Source organism: Zeugodacus cucurbitae, chromosome 2, assembly GCF_028554725.1.
Source record: "Zeugodacus cucurbitae isolate PBARC_wt_2022May chromosome 2, idZeuCucr1.2, whole genome shotgun sequence".
Classification (NCBI taxonomy): domain Eukaryota; kingdom Metazoa; phylum Arthropoda; class Insecta; order Diptera; family Tephritidae; genus Zeugodacus; species Zeugodacus cucurbitae.
In genome coordinates, this window is record NC_071667.1 from 62705827 (window position 1) to 62729341 (window position 23515).

Genomic DNA, 23515 nt, shown 5'->3' on the forward strand with positions numbered 1-23515 from the left:
TTTGTTTACAAAAAAATTATTATTTTTTCCAAATATGCAATACCGCACATTCATATATTGAATGTTGCCTAAGTAGTGCATGAGCAGCAGGAAAATTGTTCCACAATACAAACATACAAACATATTCAGCACTGTGCTGAATGACAGACAGCTCGACAGACAGACAGTTGGTTGCCACACAGCCAAAAGAACTCAACGCGCTGGTTAACTTCTTCCTAGACTTAACAAACGCGCTTGCTTGCTATTGTTAACTTTTCATTTCAATATATTTGTTTATAAAACCACTTGGCGCCTTTTAAATGTTGTTATTATATCCATTTGTTGCCTTGCAATACATGACGTGTGAGCTGACTGGATGACTGCCTGGCTAGTTTGCTGGCTGCGGTATGTTGCAACAATACAGCGCGCGCGTTTGAAGGTGTTGAATGAGTGCTACTATGTGTGTGTGTGTTTAGAAACTTATATTGAAAATGTAAATCGAATTTTTTCCATTTCATTTTTCGAGCAAATAACTGGTGCGTTATGCATGTCACAAGCGCCACAACAGCGCATTAGTCTAAGGGGCATGCACAACGAGGGCGGTCGGCAACATTTTTCGTCGATGTTTACATTCACAATTATGCAGCGCAAAGTTGTTTAGTCCAAGTGTGGTCATTGACATGCCAGCGTCTGTAATTGTTGCTGCAACAACAAAAAGAATATTATTTACCTTACTTTTGTTGTAATTGTCTACATGCGTCAACAAATGCTTATTTCACGAAAATTCATATTTGTGCGTGCACGTGTGCCATAATACATTTCAAAGATCGATTTCTCTGTGTATTAGTTTGACCTCATACTTATTTATATTTATATTTGTACTTGTTGTTGTTTGCTGTATATTTTTATTTAAATTTAAATTGTTGCCACTTAACAGCTTTGGCCGGCCACCGCTGCATTATTCTCGAAATTCATCCTCATCAAATGCCCGCCCACGCACGCACGCCATACGTTCGTTCGCTGACGATCGTTGAGCTTCGCGCTGTGAGTGGCGCGGAAATTCGCTCGCTCGTAAATCAAGCAAATCACAAAAGCACACTGGCATCCCAATATCCCAACGCACATACAATACACATAGATTGTACATACATACAGATATTTAGCTATTTGTTTAACAATGCCGCTTGGCTTGTCACTTACACGTCAGGCGCGAGACAGACGTCATTGGAAAATATATATTTTTTAACGCCTAAACGTGGACTTTTTTCTTGTTGTTTGTGGGAAAGTAATTTCTTGATTTTAATGGAAAACTAAAAATAAGCTGAAAAGAAAGAAAAATAGACAAAAAATAAATAGAAAATTAAAAATATCCGCAGAAATATGCTATCAATTTTATTGCCTTTCACAAATAGTTAAAAAATTGAAGATTTCATATAAACATTTTACAAATACTTTTTCTCAATTATTTCGTAAAACTTATTATTCAAATAAGAATTCTAATTTTACAATTTCGATAACCGAAAATTGAACTCGCAAATGAATGAATCTAAATATGTATTTGGCTGGCTATCCCCTAGTGTATAAATATGCATGTTTGTATATTAGACCATAAATATCAGTGTTTATAATCACACGCCGATAATATGCGTATAAAGGTACACGGGTACTAAGTTTAGCCGAACACTTGGTATGCGGTAAATTGATTGAAATTTTCCTTAGAAACATTCAGCAGTATTCATACTATATGGTACATGGTTCACAGCTGTAGCGGCGTATAAAAACATTCTAAGTTTAGTAGCGCGTACACAGATGTCTGACGTAGTGATCACGAAACGCTGCTGATTGATGTGTACGCTCATGTACAAAAAATAAAAAAAACTTAACATTAAAATGAGAGTTTTTATTAACACTTTGTGCCTACAAGCAGGTCTGCAGTACATTTGCAATGCAACATGATTTGGACTTTGCTTGTGAATCATTAATTCGGTTTCTAACTTCATGCTTACTAAAGAAACCGGCAGCATTATAACACTCTCCGCCTCATCTTTCGACTTTTTTGTTGCAAGAACATATTTTGTATTCCACTCACTGCATCTGGCCACAACTTTGTACTACTCTCTGTTGGATTTTCAGCCGATATATTTTGTAGGAAAATTTGTTTACATTTCCAATCGTTGTTTGATTGATGTTTTTGTTTATGAATTCAACACTAAAAGCTGCAAGGCAAAATGTGCTGAAAGTGCGGGAAATTTGTGATAAAAGCAAAAGAAGGGAATAAGGTTTTAACAATTTTCAATTTGTATACATACAACAATGTTGCTAGCAACATCATTTCTTTGCCATCGCGTGACAAACACTTGTTGCGGCAACATTTACATTGCTGGCATCAACATTAAAATTTATGATCACAACAGTGGCATTGACACTGTGGTTGTTGTACCACGCGAAAATGATTTAGTTGAATGCTTGCGATTTAATTGCGCGCACATTTGTTGATGCTACCGTTTAGCTGCTTCTATTGTTGTTGTGATGTTGTCATTAACAAACGCGCGCTTGTGCTGTAAATCAATTTTTTGGTGATTTTGTGTTATTGTTGTTTTTATAATTAAATATTTTATTACTTCACATACATCATTTGTATGTGCAGCTACTTTGAAACATTGTTTAAGCAACATATTGCGGCAATACGTGGAGGAACAGGAAATTCTAAAAATTAGTATATTTTCGTCAAATATAAGTTATGAGAGTTTTCAAATAATAATTTAAAAAAAATTTTTCGCACTATCAACTTTAAAATAACGGCATAAATTCGATTCCCTTAAACATTGTATTGAAATCACTACAACTTTTAATTATCTTAATGCCCGCACACGCGCCATTGTAAAATCAATTGCACAACATTTATGACAAAAACAAACAGTAGTCCAAAGTTTTACAATAACAATTGCAAATATGAATCAGGCAATAACAGTTAATAGCCTTTAATATCAGCAACACCTCATAACCGAGTGAATCGAGCGCAATATTCTGCACTCACCTGCGCACTTCGCACCGCTCCGCACACTCTGCTCACCGGCTACAATGGCGCAAATGCATTAGCGGTTTTTAAAATTTTATGAAATGTTATTTCCCTACTATATTGCACTAATTTGGAAAAACGTAATAAAAATGCGGCCGTCATTAAATTTCCGTAATCCCACTGTATATGTATGTATATATGCACTTTTTGTTCCGACGAATCTGCCGGCATTAAAATGATTTTAATTTCTCACGTGATAAACGCTTAATAGCAACGCTGGCATATAAAAGCGCTCAATGGAAATTGCTACGGCAACACTAAAATAAATTGTACTGAAAATGAAATGAAATGAAAACTGGAGAATAAAAAAAAGTATCAAGCAAATTGTGGCCAATAAACTTTAATTTATTTGTTGCTTCCAACATTTGCTAAATATAATTTTACAACGCCAATGTGCAGACATATGTACAGTGTTTTTATTTATTTGTCTTGACTACCGACTCCGTCATAAAGTTTCAAGCAGCAAAAGAAGTCGGTTGGAATTGTGGGAGTACTATTGTAGTACAACTGAAAGCTACTCAACTCTGCTGTCATAAAGTTGAAATGTGGCATAGAGCAGTAGCGTGAATAGATGTTGCTAGAGTTAGAATATTTATTTTTATTAAAAATGTTGCGAAAAAAAATTATTTGAAAATTTATTTTATATAATTTAGATATTTAAATAATAAAAAAAAAATAAAAAAACTATCAATTTTATTTAATAAAATTTAATAAGAAAAAGTGATTTTTTTTTATTAAAATTTAATTTTATTTAAAAATGTAAAATTCAGATTTTTTAAATTCACGAAACTATAACCGCGTCACTGCCATATACATACATACATATATGTATATATACAACTTGCTTATCAGCCTTCATTCTTTATGATTACTTTTCATATCATTTTATGACATGGATTTCGGCCGTCTTTCACTGATTTTACCTAATTAATTTCTCAACAATAAATATACACACATTTACATTCAACTTTGTGACACACAAACACACACTTGTGTCGTGCACAGCTATCTAAGTTGGCAGGCAAGCACAGGGATTAGCTACTGCTCTCACCTAAGTGAGTAAGTTTCAGTGCCGAGACCGGATGTGTGAGTGTGTGTGTGAATGCGTAATTAAACAAAAATGCAAGAAAAGACAAAAGGCACCTTTCTTCATTTCATTTCAAATATAACTTATCACTCTTGCTTGCACTGCTTCATAAGCGCTTTGCATACAAACAACAGCAACAACAAACAAGTGCACTTAGCTACTTAACGTACATTCACCCAGAAATTTTATGTGCTCTTTTTATTTGACAAATTTGAAAAAGTCCTATTTGTTTTTGTGTGTCTACAAGAGTAGAAAGTAAGCAGTCTCCATTACCATATTTAAACAATTATTGATAAGTTTGTTAGTGTGTTGCATTCAACAACAGTTACATAAGTCAGTAGCACGCTATGCGCCTCTTGCAGCATTAACAGCAGCAGTCAAAGATAATTTGAATCTCAACAGTGTACAGCTACTAAGTAAATATTTGCGTTGAAGAAGCATGCTTTCTTTGCATTGCATTGTTGTTGTTTATGCATTCTTATTACCCAAGTAAACAAAGAAATGCATTTGGGTGCATTGTTGTTATCTGCAGCTAATAATTTTACTTGTTGTCTTGTTGTAAAGAATTGTAAAAGAAGTCATGTTGACATTTGTAACGTTAAATGCGTGCAACGTGCAACATACTCAAGCTAGCTCAGCTTTGAACCGCTTCACAATTTTTTCAACACGAAAATATGAGTAATGTGGATACATACATATATACGGTCATGAGTAATATAATGGATATGACTACACGTATTATGTGGTGTATTAAGCTCCCACCTTTCGGTATTATAAAGATAAAAAATTATGTTAACAACGAAGCGCAACGTTTACGAATCAAATAAAAATTACAAGCCACATTATTGTCTATATCGTCGATTAGCTTTTAGCGACTTGTTGTTGTTAATATTGTATAATCTAGTTGCTGTTGTCAATATTGTAGAATCTTTATGGAGTGCGCTGACGCTTTCGATAGTGCCACTGTGCGATGACCTTGTGAGAATTACAGCGCGTACCCATAACGCTTTAATGGATTTGCAGTGGTTTTAGATGTAAAGAAACTGATTTTATGAAAAAGAAATTAAAATTTATATTATGGATATTGATATTCCTTATACAAATATCAGATCTTACAATGGTCTCCAAATGAGTATGAAATTATTTTTAATTCCTTCTTTTCAAAATTCTATTCAATATTTAGTGATAAACTTTCATATATCGTCCTAAATAGCTTTAATAAATTTCAAATTCAAAAAATATAAAAATTTTCAAAATTATTATTTTTTATTTCCCCAATTTGTAGGGAATACTCTACCTCAGCAACAACACATTTTATCGCCCATTCATTTATGTTTGTAGGTACATATTGTTGTACCAGTTAAATTATTGTAAAGGTAGATAGGCGCACTTTTATCTTTATTGCCCAACGTACAAATACGGTATACAAAAATAAATACAAACACAACAACACACATAGCATTGAATATACCTAACAAAAAGCTTAAGAGTTTTTGTCATAAATATTTATTTGTTGATAGACACTTTTCTAGGTTCTGATTTCGACGGACGTCAGCATTGAATAGAACTACCAGTGTTGGCGTGAGTTTTTAAGAATGAAGAAATAAATACGCCGTTATTAAGTCATGTATATGCATTTGTATAATTATTTTTGTATGTTTGTGTATAACTGGTGTAGTAGCGTTTTCCGTATGACACTGGCACTGGCGCTCGCCTTCTCATCGCTGTTACAATTTACCAAATAATCGCTTAAGCACAACATTGATAAGCGAACGCTGATTGTCAACGAACTGACAGCGCACAAAAAGAAATGAAAATAGCCATGGAACAATTAAAACGCGTAAAAATAATGAATAAATCTAGCAAAATGTCATAAGTTTATAAGAAATAGTAAACTTATAATTATTGAGTTAAGCGCTTCTTGAGATAATGTTATTTCGTTGCTTTCTGCTTTTTTTTCAATAATACACTTTTTTAGTTTTTTTTTTCAACTTGTTACAGTAGCAATATCTTAAAGTGGCTTAAGTTGACTGAATCTAAATGTAGTCAGATTCAAGTTATACTTAGCACTTATTCGAGATATGAAGTTTTTTATCTTAAACGATACAGTTTTGATTTCACTAGAAATCAAAATTTCTAATTTAGCTTAAATCGACTTAAGCTACTTTAACACATTGCCACAGATATATGCAATTTTTTTCATTTGTGTAGTTGAATTCAATGCTATATTGGCACACATATCATTGTGGCAGCCCACGTAAATCGCGATAACGACAGCTGAGAGCATAAAATCAGAAAATTACAAAAAAACGACAATAAAACAAAACATGAAGCGTAAAGTCCCTGGACACTAGATATGAACAGCTAATTTGGCAGGCAATTACGTGTATTTTAAACAATAAAAAATATTATAATACAAGCGTGGGACCACTGAGTGGCGTTAGAGATACTAGTTAGATAAAGCACACTTCATGATGACAGATAAAATGTGCGTAGCAGTGCGTGCTTAAACGGGTTTAGTCTAGTGGGTGTCGTGTGTGACAAAAAAATAAAAAAAAATTAGAAAAAAATTTAAATTTTGACAAAATATAATTTAAAAATTAAAAAAAAAAATGTATAGAAAACTATATTATCTATATGAGAACCTTTTCCATCTTCAACTATTTATTAATTTATTTTTAATTTTGAAACAAATATTTTTCATATTTTTGCACAACCGCTCCACTGTAGCACATCTGCAACACTGCTTGCATTTTAAATATGCACAGAACAAAGCCGGAGCAATCAAAATGAAAACGTAAAACAAAAATGGCATTTATATCATATTATTATTTAAATTTAAAACTCATTTTTTCGCTTGCTTTCATTATAATTTTCGAATACTTTTTATTTATACGGCATTTTGCTTGCGAACATCCTCACTGACAATCCCACGACAGTGCGACAAAATTTTCTGTTGCTTTTACCAGCTCAGGCGCACACACACACACACACACACCCAACAATACGGATTTTATTTATAGCCATGTCTCATGCTGTGAATTTACTTGTTATGATGATTTATACATTTTTAAAAACCCAACCAACGCCATGCATACGAAACGTTGAGCAGCGAACGACAGCGCTAAATAACGAAAATAAATAAAATGAAATCAATTTTCGAAAAACGAAGAGCATAGTGTATCACACAGCTGCCAAAAAAGCAAGCACAATTGCAAAATGAAAACTTTCAACTTATACTTGTTTTACTTAAATGTAGCTATAGAATGTTGCCGCAACATTTTTCGAGTATGCAAAGCTTTGAGACAGCCATTTGAGCAAGCAATTTACTTATTTTCTTCGCTGTAAACTCATTTGTGTGCCATAACATTTGGCTGCCACACCACACACCCTCAACGATAATGTTCATGCAACAAAGGCGTGTTGTAATTAGTTGCAAACAACATTTTAAATGCACCCATGTCGGCCATTTTTAATTTAACGCATATAAATGCATAAGCTTGACTCACTTATTTTACACTTATTTTGCTCTTTATAGCTTTGTGTGCTTATGCACAGTGGGCCGTGTCGCCAGCGCTTCGGGCGATTCTGCTACATTTTCGCTGCCTTCGCATAGTTTTGCCATTTTTTTATTTTCAATATATTCTCATTTTTCTACTGGTGCATATTTTATGTTTTCCTGTTGCTAACAAACGCTGTTGTTGTGGCGACCACCAAACACTATAATTAACTCCACGCCAAGCATTCGCTAGCGTTGGCAACACAAACACACAGCAACTCATATACAAACAACACACTACTTGTGCTCACTCTTTTGAACCGTACGACGGCTGACATTTGCCGCTGACGTTTCGACATGAGCAATCAAATATGGCGACAGCAACAAAAGCACCAGTCAAAATGCGCTGACGAGGCATCTTAACGCTGTGCGCGCTTTTGTTGTTGTTGTTTTGTTTAATTTTTCTCTCCTCTCATTGTTTTTTACTTGACTCGCAGAATGCGTGCGATATTGATTTTTGTGTGTGTTTAATAGTTGTACAACAGAAAAAGTGTTGTATTTATTGTATTTGTGGCAGCCACATATAGCTGTTATGTTTCTTGTTATTGTTGCATTTATGTTTCTGTCAAACCAGTTAGACAGCTTTACTTGCGCAGCAACATAACAATTTGGGGATAGCAGCTGTAGTTGTAGCGCGCTTTATTGGTTGCTTATGTTGTGAATGTATCTGCAACATGCTGAATGTTGCTGGACTCAATTGAAATGTTTGGAAAGTGTATGATGAGGTAGGAGGAAAACTATACGGAAAATATTCGAAGAAATCAATACAATGCAAATTTTAATGGCAACAAATTTGAAAATTTTCATGTTTTGTATAAATGTGTTATATATTAATATTTTTAACCTCGTCGAAAGTCGTAGAAAATCACGTTTCGTACACGCCTTTGTTTGTAAATTAAATCTTTACGGCTTTTTGGCATACTCCGGCACAATGCCATTTCACAGCTGTCATTTTGACACTTTGGTCACACACAATCTGTTAACGATTTGCCACAAGGTCAAGCCGAAGAGGCTTAACTGACGTACAAAAACCGACACAGCAAAGGTAGCGCAGACCGCCCACCTCTACGCCAATGCATTTTGACAGCCAACTGTCAATGTCACTGGGAACACACAACAAAGCATACAAAAATGCAACGAAATTCCGTAACAAAAGTAAATAATAATAATAAAAAAGAAAAAAAAACACAATAATTGTTTCATTGGAAACACAGACAAAGCGCGGTGTATTGGTTGGTGCAGAGATTTTAAGCAGATTATAGGCTAAACGCATACAATAACAACCACGATGAGCGTATACAAAACTCAGCGGGAAGCACAACGGAATGAAAACATTCAGAAATTTTACAACAAAAAAATGTCTAGTAAAGCAAGGAAGACTACAGTATATGCAAGTAGTAGTACCTTTACCTGGTACCGCACAACAATGTTGCCAACGATTTTCATAAGCAGATGCGGACTAACTACCTGTATACGAGAGCCACAGAACAGCGAATGCATTACAATATCAGGAGGTGTTTACAAGCAAGCGTGGCTGTGTGCGTGTTTGTTGTTGTACTGGAGTGGCTTTGTTTGTATGAATATCGAAATGTTGTGCGCAAAATGTGGATTCGTCATGCCGCAAGCATGACTAATGGTCTTACCGACGAAAATACTAACAGACAATCAAACACATACAAACATACGTCCCGATATGCATTTGTGTTTACAGCCGAAAACCCCCACTGTTCGACTGTCAAAAAGACAGGAGCAAAGCAAAAATGCGAAATGCGACAAAAATGCATGACACAAAAGTAAAAATAGATAAAATTTTATAAGGAAGAAAAAACTATGATAATAATAGAAAAAAACTGAACTGGAACCATTGAGGAGATAAGCCGCCAGCGTCTGTGGTGATGTTGTTGCCGCGGGAAAAAGAACAGTTGTGCACAATGAGCTATGAATATTTGTGGTGAATTGGGCACAACCACAACAACAAAAGACATGTGGTAACACTTGCCGCAATAAATATGCGAATTGCTCCGTATGCAGGCACTTGCAAAGGCTCTAAGTCATAAACGCAGCTATACATGTATTATATGTTTGTATGTATGTATGTATGTGTGTGCCGCTGAGCATTTTGCAGCGCTACAGTATATTACTGTTGTTGGTAATATTAAAATTTTATTACCAACAGTTGTGGTGTAAACGCGCTTACAAGTCGAAACATAAACAAAATGACACGCATAGAGTTACATAGATTAAAAAAACAACAAAGCAATTATTGATAAAAATGCCACCTACGTGGTTGTGACGTAGAAAGGAAGTCAAAAAATAGAACAAAAGTAGTTATGCTGCAATTTTGCTCTAATTGTATTTTTTAGTTTGGGACATATAAAAAATTTTGAGGTTATATTATATTTAGCAGCGTATTCTCTTCAAATTTAGAATAACATTTATATATAATAATATAATTATTTTTAACTTTATTAACCTGCAATTTTATTTTCTCCTCTCATTGCAGATAAGATCACAGAAACCCTACTACACAGCGGATCCCGAAGTCGACTCACTGGTAAGTGTTGCATACTACCCCCAAAGTGTGCACAAATTCACAAAAACCTTCAATTGCATTTTATTTGCAACGCCACCATAAATAGTTTAATGAAATGCACTTGCAACATATTGCCGCTACTGCAATTGCAAGTAAATGCATATAATATTGGCACAACAACAAGTTCACCTTGACCTCAAAGCACAAAATGTAAAATTGTAATATTATCAAATGCAAACAATAAAAACTTGCAATAACAACAATTCACCGAGCGACATTTAATGTGACGCGCTGTATCAACATATAAATTTTTCAATTCAATTCAATTAGATGAGCGGCGTGCCACACAGCGACTGCTGCTAGTTGCTCGTAAAAACATTTTTATTTGCCGCTTAAATAAATTTGTCGCAATTTAGCGCTGCAATGCGGCCGCTAAGGCTGCCGCCTGGCTAACGCATGCGCACTTGTCGTCGTCATCGTCCGGCAAGTTCAATGTCGCTGTTGCAAATTTACAATATTTTTTTTGTATTTTTATTGTTTAAATAAAAAACACAGCAACACTACAACGGTGTACGGGCGAAAATTTGCGCGAACATTAAACACAAAACAACGTAAAATTATCATTCTTAATCTCAAGTGGCTGTGATCCGGCATGTCAAACCGCTGCGATACATAAACAAATACAGAGTGACGAACCGTGCGCGTTGCACTCATGTTGTTTTGTTGTTGTTTGTAGTCACATTGTTGTTGACCACAAACAATGCCAGCAGCTCACAAGTATCTAGATACATATATGTACATAAATGCACGACTATGCCGGCTGGAGGCTGGAACTTAGCTTTTTACAGCCCGCGCGGCCCACATGCACGCCGCTGTTGTTAAAAAAAGAAAAACGAAAAAAAATCAAAAATACATATAAACTTAAAACCGTCATTCGCTCAATAACTGAGTTGTTAACTTATTTTATTGCCGAACGCTTGACTGCTGAGCGCAGTTGATCTGTTGCTGGTTGATTGTGCGGTAAACTTGTTGCTCGTCTTATGTCAGCACGCTGAAGGCTGTCAATGTTGCAACAACAACAACAGCAAGATTTATAACAATACCCACTCTAGCTGCAGCATTAAACCTTTTCGGTTTTGTTGTACACAAACATGCATACCGATTTTTGAACATTTTATTTCATTAATGCATGTAAAATCCCAGCAGCAAGCACCAATATGCCACACCATATAACGTTCACCAGCAGTGCCGTCGCGCCTGCATCGAACGTTGGCAGTTAGCTCGTCACGCCGACTGTAGTAAAATTTAATCGTAAAAATTCAATAGTACTCCCCGCATGCCAGAACTTGTTGCATATGTCATCTCTTAATGCCCAGTGTTGCTTGTAGTGGCATGCCACAGTTTTAAGCTGACTGTGCATACTGCAGTGGACTTTTTCGATGTCCATATGTATGCGTTGTTTGAGTGCCACTTAGTTTTGCAACAATGAAAAATCTCCGAGCGTTTCGCAGCTGCCACATTCGGTGTAGGCAAATATGATGCGTAGCATTTAAATGAGCCGTACGACAGTTTCGCGCTCACTGCTTTAGAAAGGGAAATGAAAACATTATGCTGCATAGCCTTAAGATGCTTCAACATAATTTAGGGCTTTTTAAAACACATGAAGCAGGTATTTCGGAAAAGCACTTTATTCAGCAATGTTTTTTTGCATAGTATATACAAATTTACAGTCAAATAATTACAAAAAACTAAGCGCTGACAAAAATTCCAGTGTGCTGATAAAAAATTTAGTTTGCTGAATAATATTTTGTGAATATTTACATTAAAAATTAGTTTTTCAACACTGAATAAAATTGTTCAGTTATTTTGTTCCATTAAATGCCGCGCTGAATATAATTTTTTTTTCGTTTTTACCACTATTAATTGTATGTATAAAATGCCTACAACATTACTTCATTACAAACAACTATTACTACAAAATCACACACACACATTTTCGCCTATCAAGCACTCCTTATATCGTCTGGAAAACCCTTTGGAAAATCGCATGTGCATACACATATGCTAATTTCGTTGTCACGAAGCAATTACAGTTTAGCGGTGAAAGCAATTTATGCATACAAATAATTCCACTGCATATAACTGACTCTTTAATCGCACTTAAGCCTATTTATAAAGTGTTGGTATCATCATTAGTCAATCGCTTACAATATTACGTATGTTGCATACAAATTTTTATATTGCATTAGACAGTGCAATGAAAGTGCTTACAATAAATGCCTGCAACATGCAGACGGCCATTAAAAATACATGCGCAACTGTTTTTTGTTGAGAGCAGAAAAAATAAAAAAAAATCTTGTTCGCTGAATTGCACTAAATTAAGTAGAAATCTTTTAAAAACATTTTGTAGTATATACTGTTTGAAACTATTTCACTTAAATGTTGGCTGAATTGCGCTGAATTAACAGAATAAAAGTTGAAAGCCTTTCCAACTCGGCGCTGAATACTGCTGAATAATCACTCATTACTAAATTAAAATTTTGTTCTAAATTTAGTGACTTCACTCAGTCCAATCACCATTATTACTTACGAATGTGAACCCTATCCGCCGTCATTTTATTGGCATTTTGTCGCGTTTGCCCATATTTTTATCACCAACGCGCTTGCCATCATCCTTGCACTCTCCACTCCGTGAAGTCATTCCGCAAAATTGCAAAATTTCACTTCTATACGATACAATTCATTTCGAGGGCTCCATGGACCTACGAACAAATGTCGACATCGACGCATAAGTACCAACACAGATCGTAACACTATTACACAGGCGCGAGCGCGCGAAAAACGACGACGACGACGACGACGATAACAGTGGCGCGTCATTTTATGGCGTTGTAGTGTTTTGTTCCAACTGTCAGTTTGACAGTGCGCCTGCGTACTTGTGTAATAAATCATTTCGCCTCGCTTCCAAGCCAAGCTGTCATGCGCTTCGCTTTCATTGCAACGCTAACTTACCACTACGGTACTCCAACTGCCGGCATGCAATGTCGTAGAACGCTCGTACGCCCAGTTAGACTAAGCGTACATGGGGCTTTTGGATTTTAGTAGTTTATATGCACGTGCGCGCGTGTGTGTGTGTGAGTGCGCGCAAAATGTTGAATAAACATTTAAATGTGCATTTAGTAACACATACTTAACGTTTGTATTTTTAAGTACTACTAGAGGCGGCTACTACTACAGCTCGTATGCGGTGGCGTTCGCGCAGCGGCATGCTTCAGCTAACAACGCTAAGCCATAAAAATCATTTTATTCTTCTCATTGCAATACTTGTTGTATTGCCATTTATTACACTTACTGTTGCTGTTGTTGTTATTGTCACTCTTGTTGTACTTGTTGCTACAACTGCTGTTGCTGTTTTGGACACTGTCAGACTGGCCTATAGCAGCACGCCGTGATTATGTTGTTATGGTTTGTATGGCGCGAAAATTGCAATATGTTGCAGTTGAACTTGTCAATATATGCCATGCCTTGTTTTACGTTATTTTTTGTTTGGTTTTGGTTTTGGCTTTGGCTATTTGTTGTTACCCATGCCACTTGGTAGTTGTTGTACGCGCAATGTCCGCCTTTAAGTAAGGAGTGAAACTTTTTAATAGCTGCCAAGCAGCAGTGCTTTGTTGTTTTAATTTTTGCACTCGACCGACTGCCGAGCATCGTAAAAATGTCAAATGTCAAGTTGACAGTTTAATTAGGTGAGGCTGTAACGAGGTATCCAACCAAGCGCAGAATTTATTTTTTTCTCTCACTACTTATGTTATGTTGGTAGTGAATTTTGACAGTGCAACTTTTTATTGCCTGCGCTCTACGCGTGCGAGGTGTCTGGAAGTGCTTCAAAAGTGCAAAAGCAGAATTTTGACTTTGACGTTTTAAATGCTACGTTTATTAACTGCGCTGTTATACCGCCCGCTGTGATTAAGGTTGTGGAAAGTTTGCAAGCGTTTTTTGCTTCACTTTTTTTGTGCTTCACTGTCGCGCTGTGCATATGTATTGCTCATCATCATTAGCCTGAAATTCCAAATCGTTTTTAATGCGATTAAAAGTGACTAAAATGTCGAGCTCACATGCATAGTATATGTACATACATAAATATGTGCATGGGTTTGTGTGAAAGCAGCACTGCGAAAAAACTGAAATGTTGAACTTCGAAATGATTAAGCTGAAGCAACAGCGCGCAGCAGAAAGTATCTAAAATGAAACATACCGCGTAGCGCTAAGCGTTTTAAAAACGTCTGATTTCTTTATAAAAAGCTCTAAGCTGCCAACATGGAAATTATAAAGTCCACAGCGTACAACAACAAGTACTTATATTATGTATATATGCATGCGAGATCAAGGCGGCTTCACTGCCCACGGCGTCAGCGCTTGGATTAAATATGCTACTTCTTTTGTATTTGCCTTCCTTTTGCGGCTTGGCAGCTTTCTGCGCTTTGTTCGTTACGGCAAGTTTGTGTTTTAAGTTTTTTGTTTTGCACGCAGCCGACAACCAATTAAGGTGCGTTTAAATGAAGCGTAAAATTCAACTTATCGTCGTTCATCTACAGACTTAAGACCCAATTTGTGTTGGACTGCAATTAAATAAGAAATAGTATGTGCATATAAATAAATTAAAACTGAAAAATAAATAAATAAATTATAAAACAAATTTACATAAGTAGCAAATATATTGCCAAGACAGCTGTGAGGTTAAGATGGCGTTGTTGCAACAAAGTGTCTAGAGTGTATTTTAAAGTCTTGTGCAACAGTTAATATAACTTTTTAACTTAACTGGCTAATATTCTGTTAATTTTGAGTATAATAATTTTTGAAGCGAATTAATTTTTTACTAATTTTCCTCTTTTTTTTTACAGATGGTGCAAGCAATACAAGTACTTCGGTTTCACCTTTTAGAGTTAGAAAAAGTAAGTACCAGACTTCGAACTAAAAATTAAAAGTTATTAAATAATTAAGCTTTGAAAGAAGAATGCAAAAAAGTTAAAATCTAGTATACAAATTCAGGTGTATAGTTGAGTGATGAGCTGAATAGCTGAATAACGCCATAATTTTTGACTTTTTCAACAAAAGCTCAGTGGTTCTCAGAAATTACCGTTAAATTTTCAATATGTAGTCAATGCAACTACAATAAATTGAGTTGCAAGTTGCTTAATTGAGCTGACAACAGCGCTGAATTAAGCTTAATAATGCGAAATCTTGCTGAAAACACGCAACAAAACACTTTTGGTCATAACAACTTATTTTACAAGCAAATTTTATGCAATTGAATATAAATAATGCTGCCACCAATACAAAAAAAATGACAACAATTCATTGTATCTACTTAAATTACGCAGGCATTGCGAATTTCTTAAGCTGAACGCTTACATTCAACATACATAGATACATATTCACATGGAAACGAGTTACATTGCCACATGATTGTCAGGCAATTTATGCGCCTTTTAAACTTGGCTGGTAGCTGAAAGCCAAATGTCTAAATTAAGTCAATACTGATCAGGGTGCAATGAAATGAAACATCAAATGACAATAACCAGTCGTATAACTGGCTAAGTGGACAAATGGAGGGGTTATGGGGAGAACGAACGGACGGTTGCATGCGCTGGCCAGCTGGCTGAATGAATGAATGAGTAATTGGTTAGTTGGCTGAATTGTTGCTGACATGGTATGGTAATTGTTGTCAGCAATAAAAATCATCAGCAGCACTAACAAAGCGTACAACAATAACATTAGCTGATATACAATTACAACAGCATGCGAACTGAACAACATATGCTGTTTGTGGCACAATGGCAAATGTCAGTTGGTTGTACGAAAAATAGCCGAAAATATACTGTACACTGCTGTTGGCAATTCAATTTAATGCTTTACTTATGTGTGCATTTATTGTGCTCCCTATTATTCACTCAATATATTAATGACCAATCAGTGGCGACATGAAAATGGCATACCGCACACACAAGTTGTAGGTTGAGCAACAAAAGTTGGTGAATGTTTTTGAGTTTGAAATTCATTTTTTTTTCATGTTTTATATGATTTCAGAAATTTTATTTTTGAACATGTTTTGAACTTGTTTTTATTTTTTTTAATTTTTATTTTTTTTTTTATTTTATTTTATTTTATTATTTTATTCGTGTCCAATTTTCACATGCTTCTGCCATGTATAATTCCCATATTTACTCAAACGTTTAGATATATGTATATACATTCACGTATATTCCATGCACATTCTTTAGCAGCTTATCAGCGCTATGTGACCACTTGTCGCCGTCACAGCTCATACAAATAGCAACATTAATGACTTGTTTCCCTACATTATTTGTTATTGTGTTTTTTTATTGTTCTATTCTGATTTTTATTTCAACTTTAATTGTGTCCCGCTTTTGTTTGTTTGCCTGCATAAACAAATAATTCCGCAACCATTCATCAACAACAACAAAAGCAACAAACATGATTTTAATATATGCAAACAAGCAGCAAATAGCAACAGAAAGTATCAAATGCGCCACCAACACGAACTTTAACAATATCGGCGGCATCGGCGACGCCAACACCAAGCACCACAAAACAATGCTACAAACAACAAACAGTCTACAATAAAATAAATAGCAATAATAAAAGCGGTAGAGCAGGTGAAAAGTAAAATATACATGTGTATATATGTATATTTATATATGAAAAAATATATTTTTTTATTTATTATAGTAATAATGCTCAGTTCTCCCATTGTTTGACATGTGCTGTCATAGAATGCAACAATGTTGCAAAGCTAAAATTTTTTCGTAAAAAATACACTTATGTTTAATATGTATGCATATTTTGAAACTTCTAGTTAAGTTTGAGTGTAAAAAAAATTTAAAATTCTAATTTTAAATAAATTTCTTAACACAGAATATAATCAAAATTATAAAATATTGCCATTCACGCTCTAAGTGCCAGCTCAACTGCGGCTAACGGTACGCACTCTTATGTAGTTCCTGTCTGTCTGTCTATCTGCTTGACTATAAAAATAAATTATTAACCTCCATAAAAATCATGAGGTGTGATTTTGCATTATAACACACAGTTGGTTTCTCATCAACATTTTCATTTTAAAATTCGTTTAAAAGTCATTAATTCTCAACCACTTTTTTTATTTAAGCGCTATCAAAAACATAATTAATATATGTTAATATGTATGCATATTTCATTTTTCTAATATTTTGATAGTTAGAAATTGATAAGAAAAGTTGCTGCCACCTAAAAATGTGCAGCTATCTTTCTAAACAACACGTTGTTTGTACGCTGCCGCGTTCTCAGGGCCAAACACGTCAATTTTCTGTGGAAAAGATCTTATCAAACTTCCAAATTTTGACGCTTTGCTAGACATCCGCACTTAGTCTATCAAAAATGAAATGCATAAATTATTAAAAATGTAAAAAAAAAACAAAATATTTGTGTGCGTTAGATTCATGCGCTGTTGGTTAGTAAATTCACAGCAACACCCACTTCATTATAACTATTTTTCCCCACACACACACACACACACACACACACACACTATTTTTCGTCTACTAATTTCTACTAAAGAGCTAATTGTTAGTTTGCCTAATTTGCTACAAGCATTTTAATGGGGGTGTTTTATTTTTACCATTTCGAGTGACCCTCAAAAAATATTGTACAACAACTGCACACACAGCGAAGAAATAAGTAAATGCAAAACAGCTTGAAAATTCAAAATTAATGCGTGTTGCTCAAAAATTAATTAAGCAAATGCTTAGCCAAGCATAACTCGGACAAAACTTCAGCGTCCACTCGCTGCTCCGTCAGCCGTGAGCCGTGGTCACTACGAAAACATAACTACAATAATACTATCATTACGTCAATAAAATGTGCGCCATAAAATTCGCTACAGTGGCTGCTGAGTTCTTGAGCGCGGCTGTGTCTACAAACTGCACTCCAAGTCAAACCAGCGCCGGTTTACTTTTTCATGTTAATTATTATTAGGTTTTTTTTTTTTGGTGTTTTCCACTGTCCACTCAGCGTCTTGTGATTTTCGTTAAGAATTAAGTGAGAAATTATGCAAATGCGTTTTATTAGTACGAAGGCAAATATATGTATGTAAATTATGTGTGTATGTATGTATGCGTTAAAATTACAATAAATTCCAACTTAGCGGCAAATAAATATATTACTCCGTTTGTGGTCTCTCTTTGGCTGCGCTTTGGCGTTGGCAACGCCGGTGACCCATGTCCGTCAAGGTAAAGTCCATTTACCACATCTTTTAAGCCTTCGTTTCGCAGTTGATATGTAGCGCAACATGTTGCTTATCAACATTTTCATATTGCCGCTCCACATGATCATCCGCTGCAGCAGCATTTATTGTTTTTAATGGTTTTTTCTTACGTTTTTATCGCTTTCAAGCTGAACTTGATCCCTCTACTCACCAAAAAAGAAACACAAATGAAAACAACAACAAAATTTAAAAGTAAAAATGAGAAGTGTAGAAAAAACGAATTGTTGAAAATCAATGATCGCATACAAATGAATCGCGTCGACTGTGTCTCTGCCGTGTTCCAGTTGGGTTTTTTGGTTAATTCGTTTTTGTTGTATTTATTCAGGTAAATGCGATTCTCTGCTGCGGTTGCTATTATTGTTGTCTGCTATTCGATTGCTGCATTGCCTGCACAGACATACATACATATATGAGTGTCTGTTTTGGTTTCAATTTCAATTCGACTTTCAAGTTTGCTCTGAAACTTGGCGTTTCAAACAGTTGTTGTTGTCCACATTTTTCCCCACTTCATTTTGGAAACATGGTACATTTTATATTTAGTTGTTTTTTGTTTTGGTGTTTTAGAGTGACATTTTTTTCGGTTATCGTCAGTTTTTGTTGTCACATTTTTGGTCTAAAACTGACTCGGGATTTAGGTTGTCTCACCAATTGTTTGTCAGCGCGCCGGCTTGCATTGCTTGCTGACACACTGACTTAAGCAGCAGACACTACAAGCGTAGTGATGTCAAACTGGTTTTCGTGTGTGATTTAGATATATATTTTCAATTCTTGCTGCTGCTAAAAATACGCTTAATTTACATATAAATCTGTGAAATTATAAAATTTAATAAAATGTTTGTGTATTTATTTATAGAATTTAAATTATGCGAATCTCGAAAGTTTAGCATACAATTTGCAACACTAGCAAGTAGTTCTTTGTATTAATCAAATTTTTCCGATCAAAAAAAGTTCTATTTATTTATTCGAGTTTAAATCACAAAATGACTGAGCTGAATCGCTTTGTTTGCTGTTAAATTTAATTTATCTACATGTTTCTTTTGATATATTGTTGTATTTACATATACAGCTCAGCTGAATTGCGCTGAATTGAAAATTTACGCGTATTTTTAAAAGCTTTTGCTAGTCAAATGTTATTTACGCATATCTTGCGTTGATTAGATTAGTTACTCATACAAATTACAAGCATAAATAAGTTACTTGCTTGTTTTCTAAAGCTATAGCTGCTGCATTACGCACCACGCTCTACCGCATCAGGTGTACATCTTTGCATTTTGCGTAATGCAACAGTGAAATTAGTTTTGTTTTTAATGCAAGTTGCACAAACGCAATAATGTTAGCGTAAAAACGCAATTGCGTGTATATATGTACATATGTATGTATGAACTACATCTGTTCTTAATTACAACTTTCATTGTCGTACTTTCGCATAAACTTTTCCTCTTTTGTTAGTGAAAGCCACACATTTAATATGTAGGCCTGCCGCACGCTTGATGCAAAAAGTTAATGAAGTTTTTACTATTAAATTAACGTAACTTTTTTGTGTAAGTTTCACTTACTTTTATAATATTAAGTGACATATAGATATGCAATTTTTTATTTAAAAATACTTTTCGAAAACTAAACTCATTCCACTGATTATTTTCACTCGAGTAGAATTTTTTTTAACACTTCTGCATCGATTCATTGAACCATCCATCGATTCGTCGTTCCACCCATACATTCACATATGTCTATTTAATCAACCGAACCAACAACCAGCTAACCCACCTTCCAGCCAGTCTTCGTGCCTATACTATTTGGCCATATCCAACCGGTATAATGTACGCTATGTCTGTTTGTGTATTTGTGCCATTGCATATGTATCATTTTGTACGAATGCATGCAACCCAGTGTGACCAGTGATCTTTATCGCATCCCACGACAGGTTTTTCTTTTGTCATTTGTCACTCACTCACTGCGGCGCTTTGAGCGTCTCTGAGCGGACGCTAAGAAGAGTGATTTAACGAAAAGAAACAAATAATAAATAAATAAAATAAAATGGAAAAATAAAAAATGTAGCAGAAGTGAAAAAAATTCTAGCGATATAAATTAATACATTAATAAAAAACAACAAAAAATCACTTAGAAATTTAGTATAAATTTTAATAAATATTAAATTTTTTTCTCCCTTCTTAGACACAACAAGTGCGCTTTTTCAGCATACCCACCGCTTCACTAGCTTGCAATATTTGTCAGTATATTGCAACATCTGCCCTATTGACAAACTGACTTTCGCTCCCTAGTTTATTTTTTTTTATTTTATTTTTTTTTAAGATTTATACTATTTACTTCACTTGAAAACCTGTTCGCTGACTCGAACACCCAGACACAGTTGTCTAGCAGTACGGTCTAAAGGGTCTCAGTGCCGCTCAGTGACGCCGCACGGTCCACACGTACATCCGATTGCAATTGAAGCAGAACAAATAGTCAGCTACACGCCTAACTAGAAACCCACTACGACTTTGCGCCACGTACACGCGGTCCACTTATTCCACTACAATTAACTATATTTCTGCTTGTTTGCCTGGAGTTTTTTTCCAATAATAACAATAATAATAAGCGTTGCTGAGAGTTTTTTTCTATTTTTTGTATTTATTTATAAAGTTTTTTATTCGCTTGACTGCTGCTAGCTGGCTTCATAATCAAGCGACTTTAAGTCACTTGTCGTCATTTAGATATCTGCGAGAGGAAATCGAAAATTACTACAAAAAGATTTGCATCTGCATTTAGCAGATACAACTAGGAGACAAGCAGCATGCAAAGTGACTGTATATACATATATGCATTCTTATGTATATGTATTTATATATAATTTGAAATGCGAAGTTCAAGCACAGTTCTAAAGTAGTTATAGCAGCTTGCGTGACAGTCACTTTTGTTTCTCATGTAACTACGTATGTGCATCTAAGAGATAGCCGACTTACCTCTTCTTGTTTTAACAATCAATGTGGCGGCAGTGTTGATGCTATATTGCGGCCAACGTCGGCCAACTCGAACTTGGTCACATGCTAACGTATGCTACATATTTACATGTACTTGTATGCATGTATTAAATATGTAAATTTTGTACCTTTTCCTACGCTACTCATTTTAGTCAAAACTTGTTGCTTTAATGACACAATGAATGATTAAAAAATTATGTATGCGTTACGTTTTTTAAGATTGTCGATGCTGATAAATGCATTAAAATGAAAGCAAATTGTGGAAAAGATCCAATGGAATGTGTTTTGGGGACAGAAAGGTGTCTACCGGAGCGTTATCTTTGCTATGTTGCCAACAAATGTTGTGGGAAAGGTTGCTGGCATTTGAAAGACGCTCGAAAGTGGGGAAAGAAATATATTTTTTCTCAAATCAATGTTTTTTCTGAAACTATTTTTTTATAAATAAAATGAAATTTTTTCTCAATTTGAAAAATATTTTAACTCAAATTAAATTTTTTTTTCTTGAAACAGTGCAAAAATTCAATATTCAAGACTAATTGGTTAATAAAAATTTGTCCACAATTTTAAACAGACCACATAGCTCGCTAGTATAGTCACAAAATACATAAAAAACAAATATTTTCACTAAAAAATAAATTTGTTAGAAATAATTTGCACATTTCACGCACCAACACACACTCAAGCCACTCATATCAACCATCGTTCTCATACACTCACGGCATAAATGCGAAATTTCAAAAGCTCGCGTATACCTGCGCCACTAAATTTGCGTATTTTGCCACCACCAACAACAACTAATACAACGAACAAACAACAAATGTTTTTGGCGAGAAGAAGATGGCTGGCTGGCTGACTGCATGGCTGATACAATGAAAGGCCGGCAAAACGCATGCAAATTAGCTTTTGTGTGTATCCATGTGCAAAAATAATAAAAAAAGATAAAAAATAAGAAACATATGAGCGGACTGCGTATAAAATGAAGGGCGCAAAAAATAGCGCGTAAAACCTGAAATACGCTTAAATGGCGGGCGACTATAATAAAAAATATATAAAAGAACTACACTCCAAAGGTTGTGGCACCCTTTCGATAGTGGTATGCAATAACAACAACAATGATCATATGCAATATAGAATTTTTCGCAACACAAACCAATTTTTCTGCACCACTATTCGACGCTGCATTAAAGCAGTCCGCAGTCGTGTGGCTAACTAAACCGCCAGCTGAAATGCAAAAATCGCATAAATATGCAGAAAAGTCGAATTGCTCGCAGGCACATTGAGTATATGCATACATATACATATATTAACCTACAAAGTACATGCATCTGTGACGCATGCGCAGCAACAACAACATGACTGCATACACTTGTGGATGCAAGACAGCACATTAGCCAAAAGCTTTGAGCGATTTAAATGTTTTATTAACCTTTTTTAGAGGCGCTGTGTGCGTGTGTGCACAAGTGATCATGATGAACAGCAGCGATAAGGAAATGAGCGCGATACGCGTTGCTGTAATGCAAATTTGAGCAGACAAAGTAAAATGCAAGTGGAGCGCAGGCGCATTTAACCTAAAATTTCTTTAAAATTTGCAAAAAAAAATATTTTCTGTTCATTGAAATTTTTATTTTTTTTCTAAATACTAAAATTTTCCACCTTTTTCCTTACCAAGCCTTCAAAAATTCGTCTTCTTTTCCGCTATTTTCTCATTTACATATTTCGTGGCACAGTTTAGCTCCGCATAAAAGCGGTCAAACTAGTTTCTCGCAGCATTGGCATCTTCAAGTTGTAGCCTTAAAAAAATAAAAAAAATAAAATTAATTTACCTGCTGTTCACCGTCTGCTGTCGGGTATTATTTGGCCACACCAATATCAGTGAGTTCAATATCACCATAATATACAATTACATACGGTTTCTATGCAAATTTTGTTTTTTAGCTATTGCTTTGCACGACTTACATAACAATTGGAAGAAAATTC

The 23515-nt window shown here is 35.1% G+C and overlaps 1 protein-coding gene across 1 annotated transcript in view; it reads left to right on the forward strand.

The window, feature by feature from the left end:
* LOC105213891 (homeobox protein homothorax) overlaps window positions 1-23515 on the forward strand; it is a 249552-nt gene that overhangs the window by 39464 nt on the left and 186573 nt on the right. The window contains exons 4-5 of the mRNA XM_011186990.3: window positions 10208-10258; window positions 15139-15189. Coding sequence (XP_011185292.1) covers window positions 10208-10258; window positions 15139-15189 — 102 coding nt within the window. The remainder of the gene's footprint in view (window positions 1-10207; window positions 10259-15138; window positions 15190-23515) is intronic.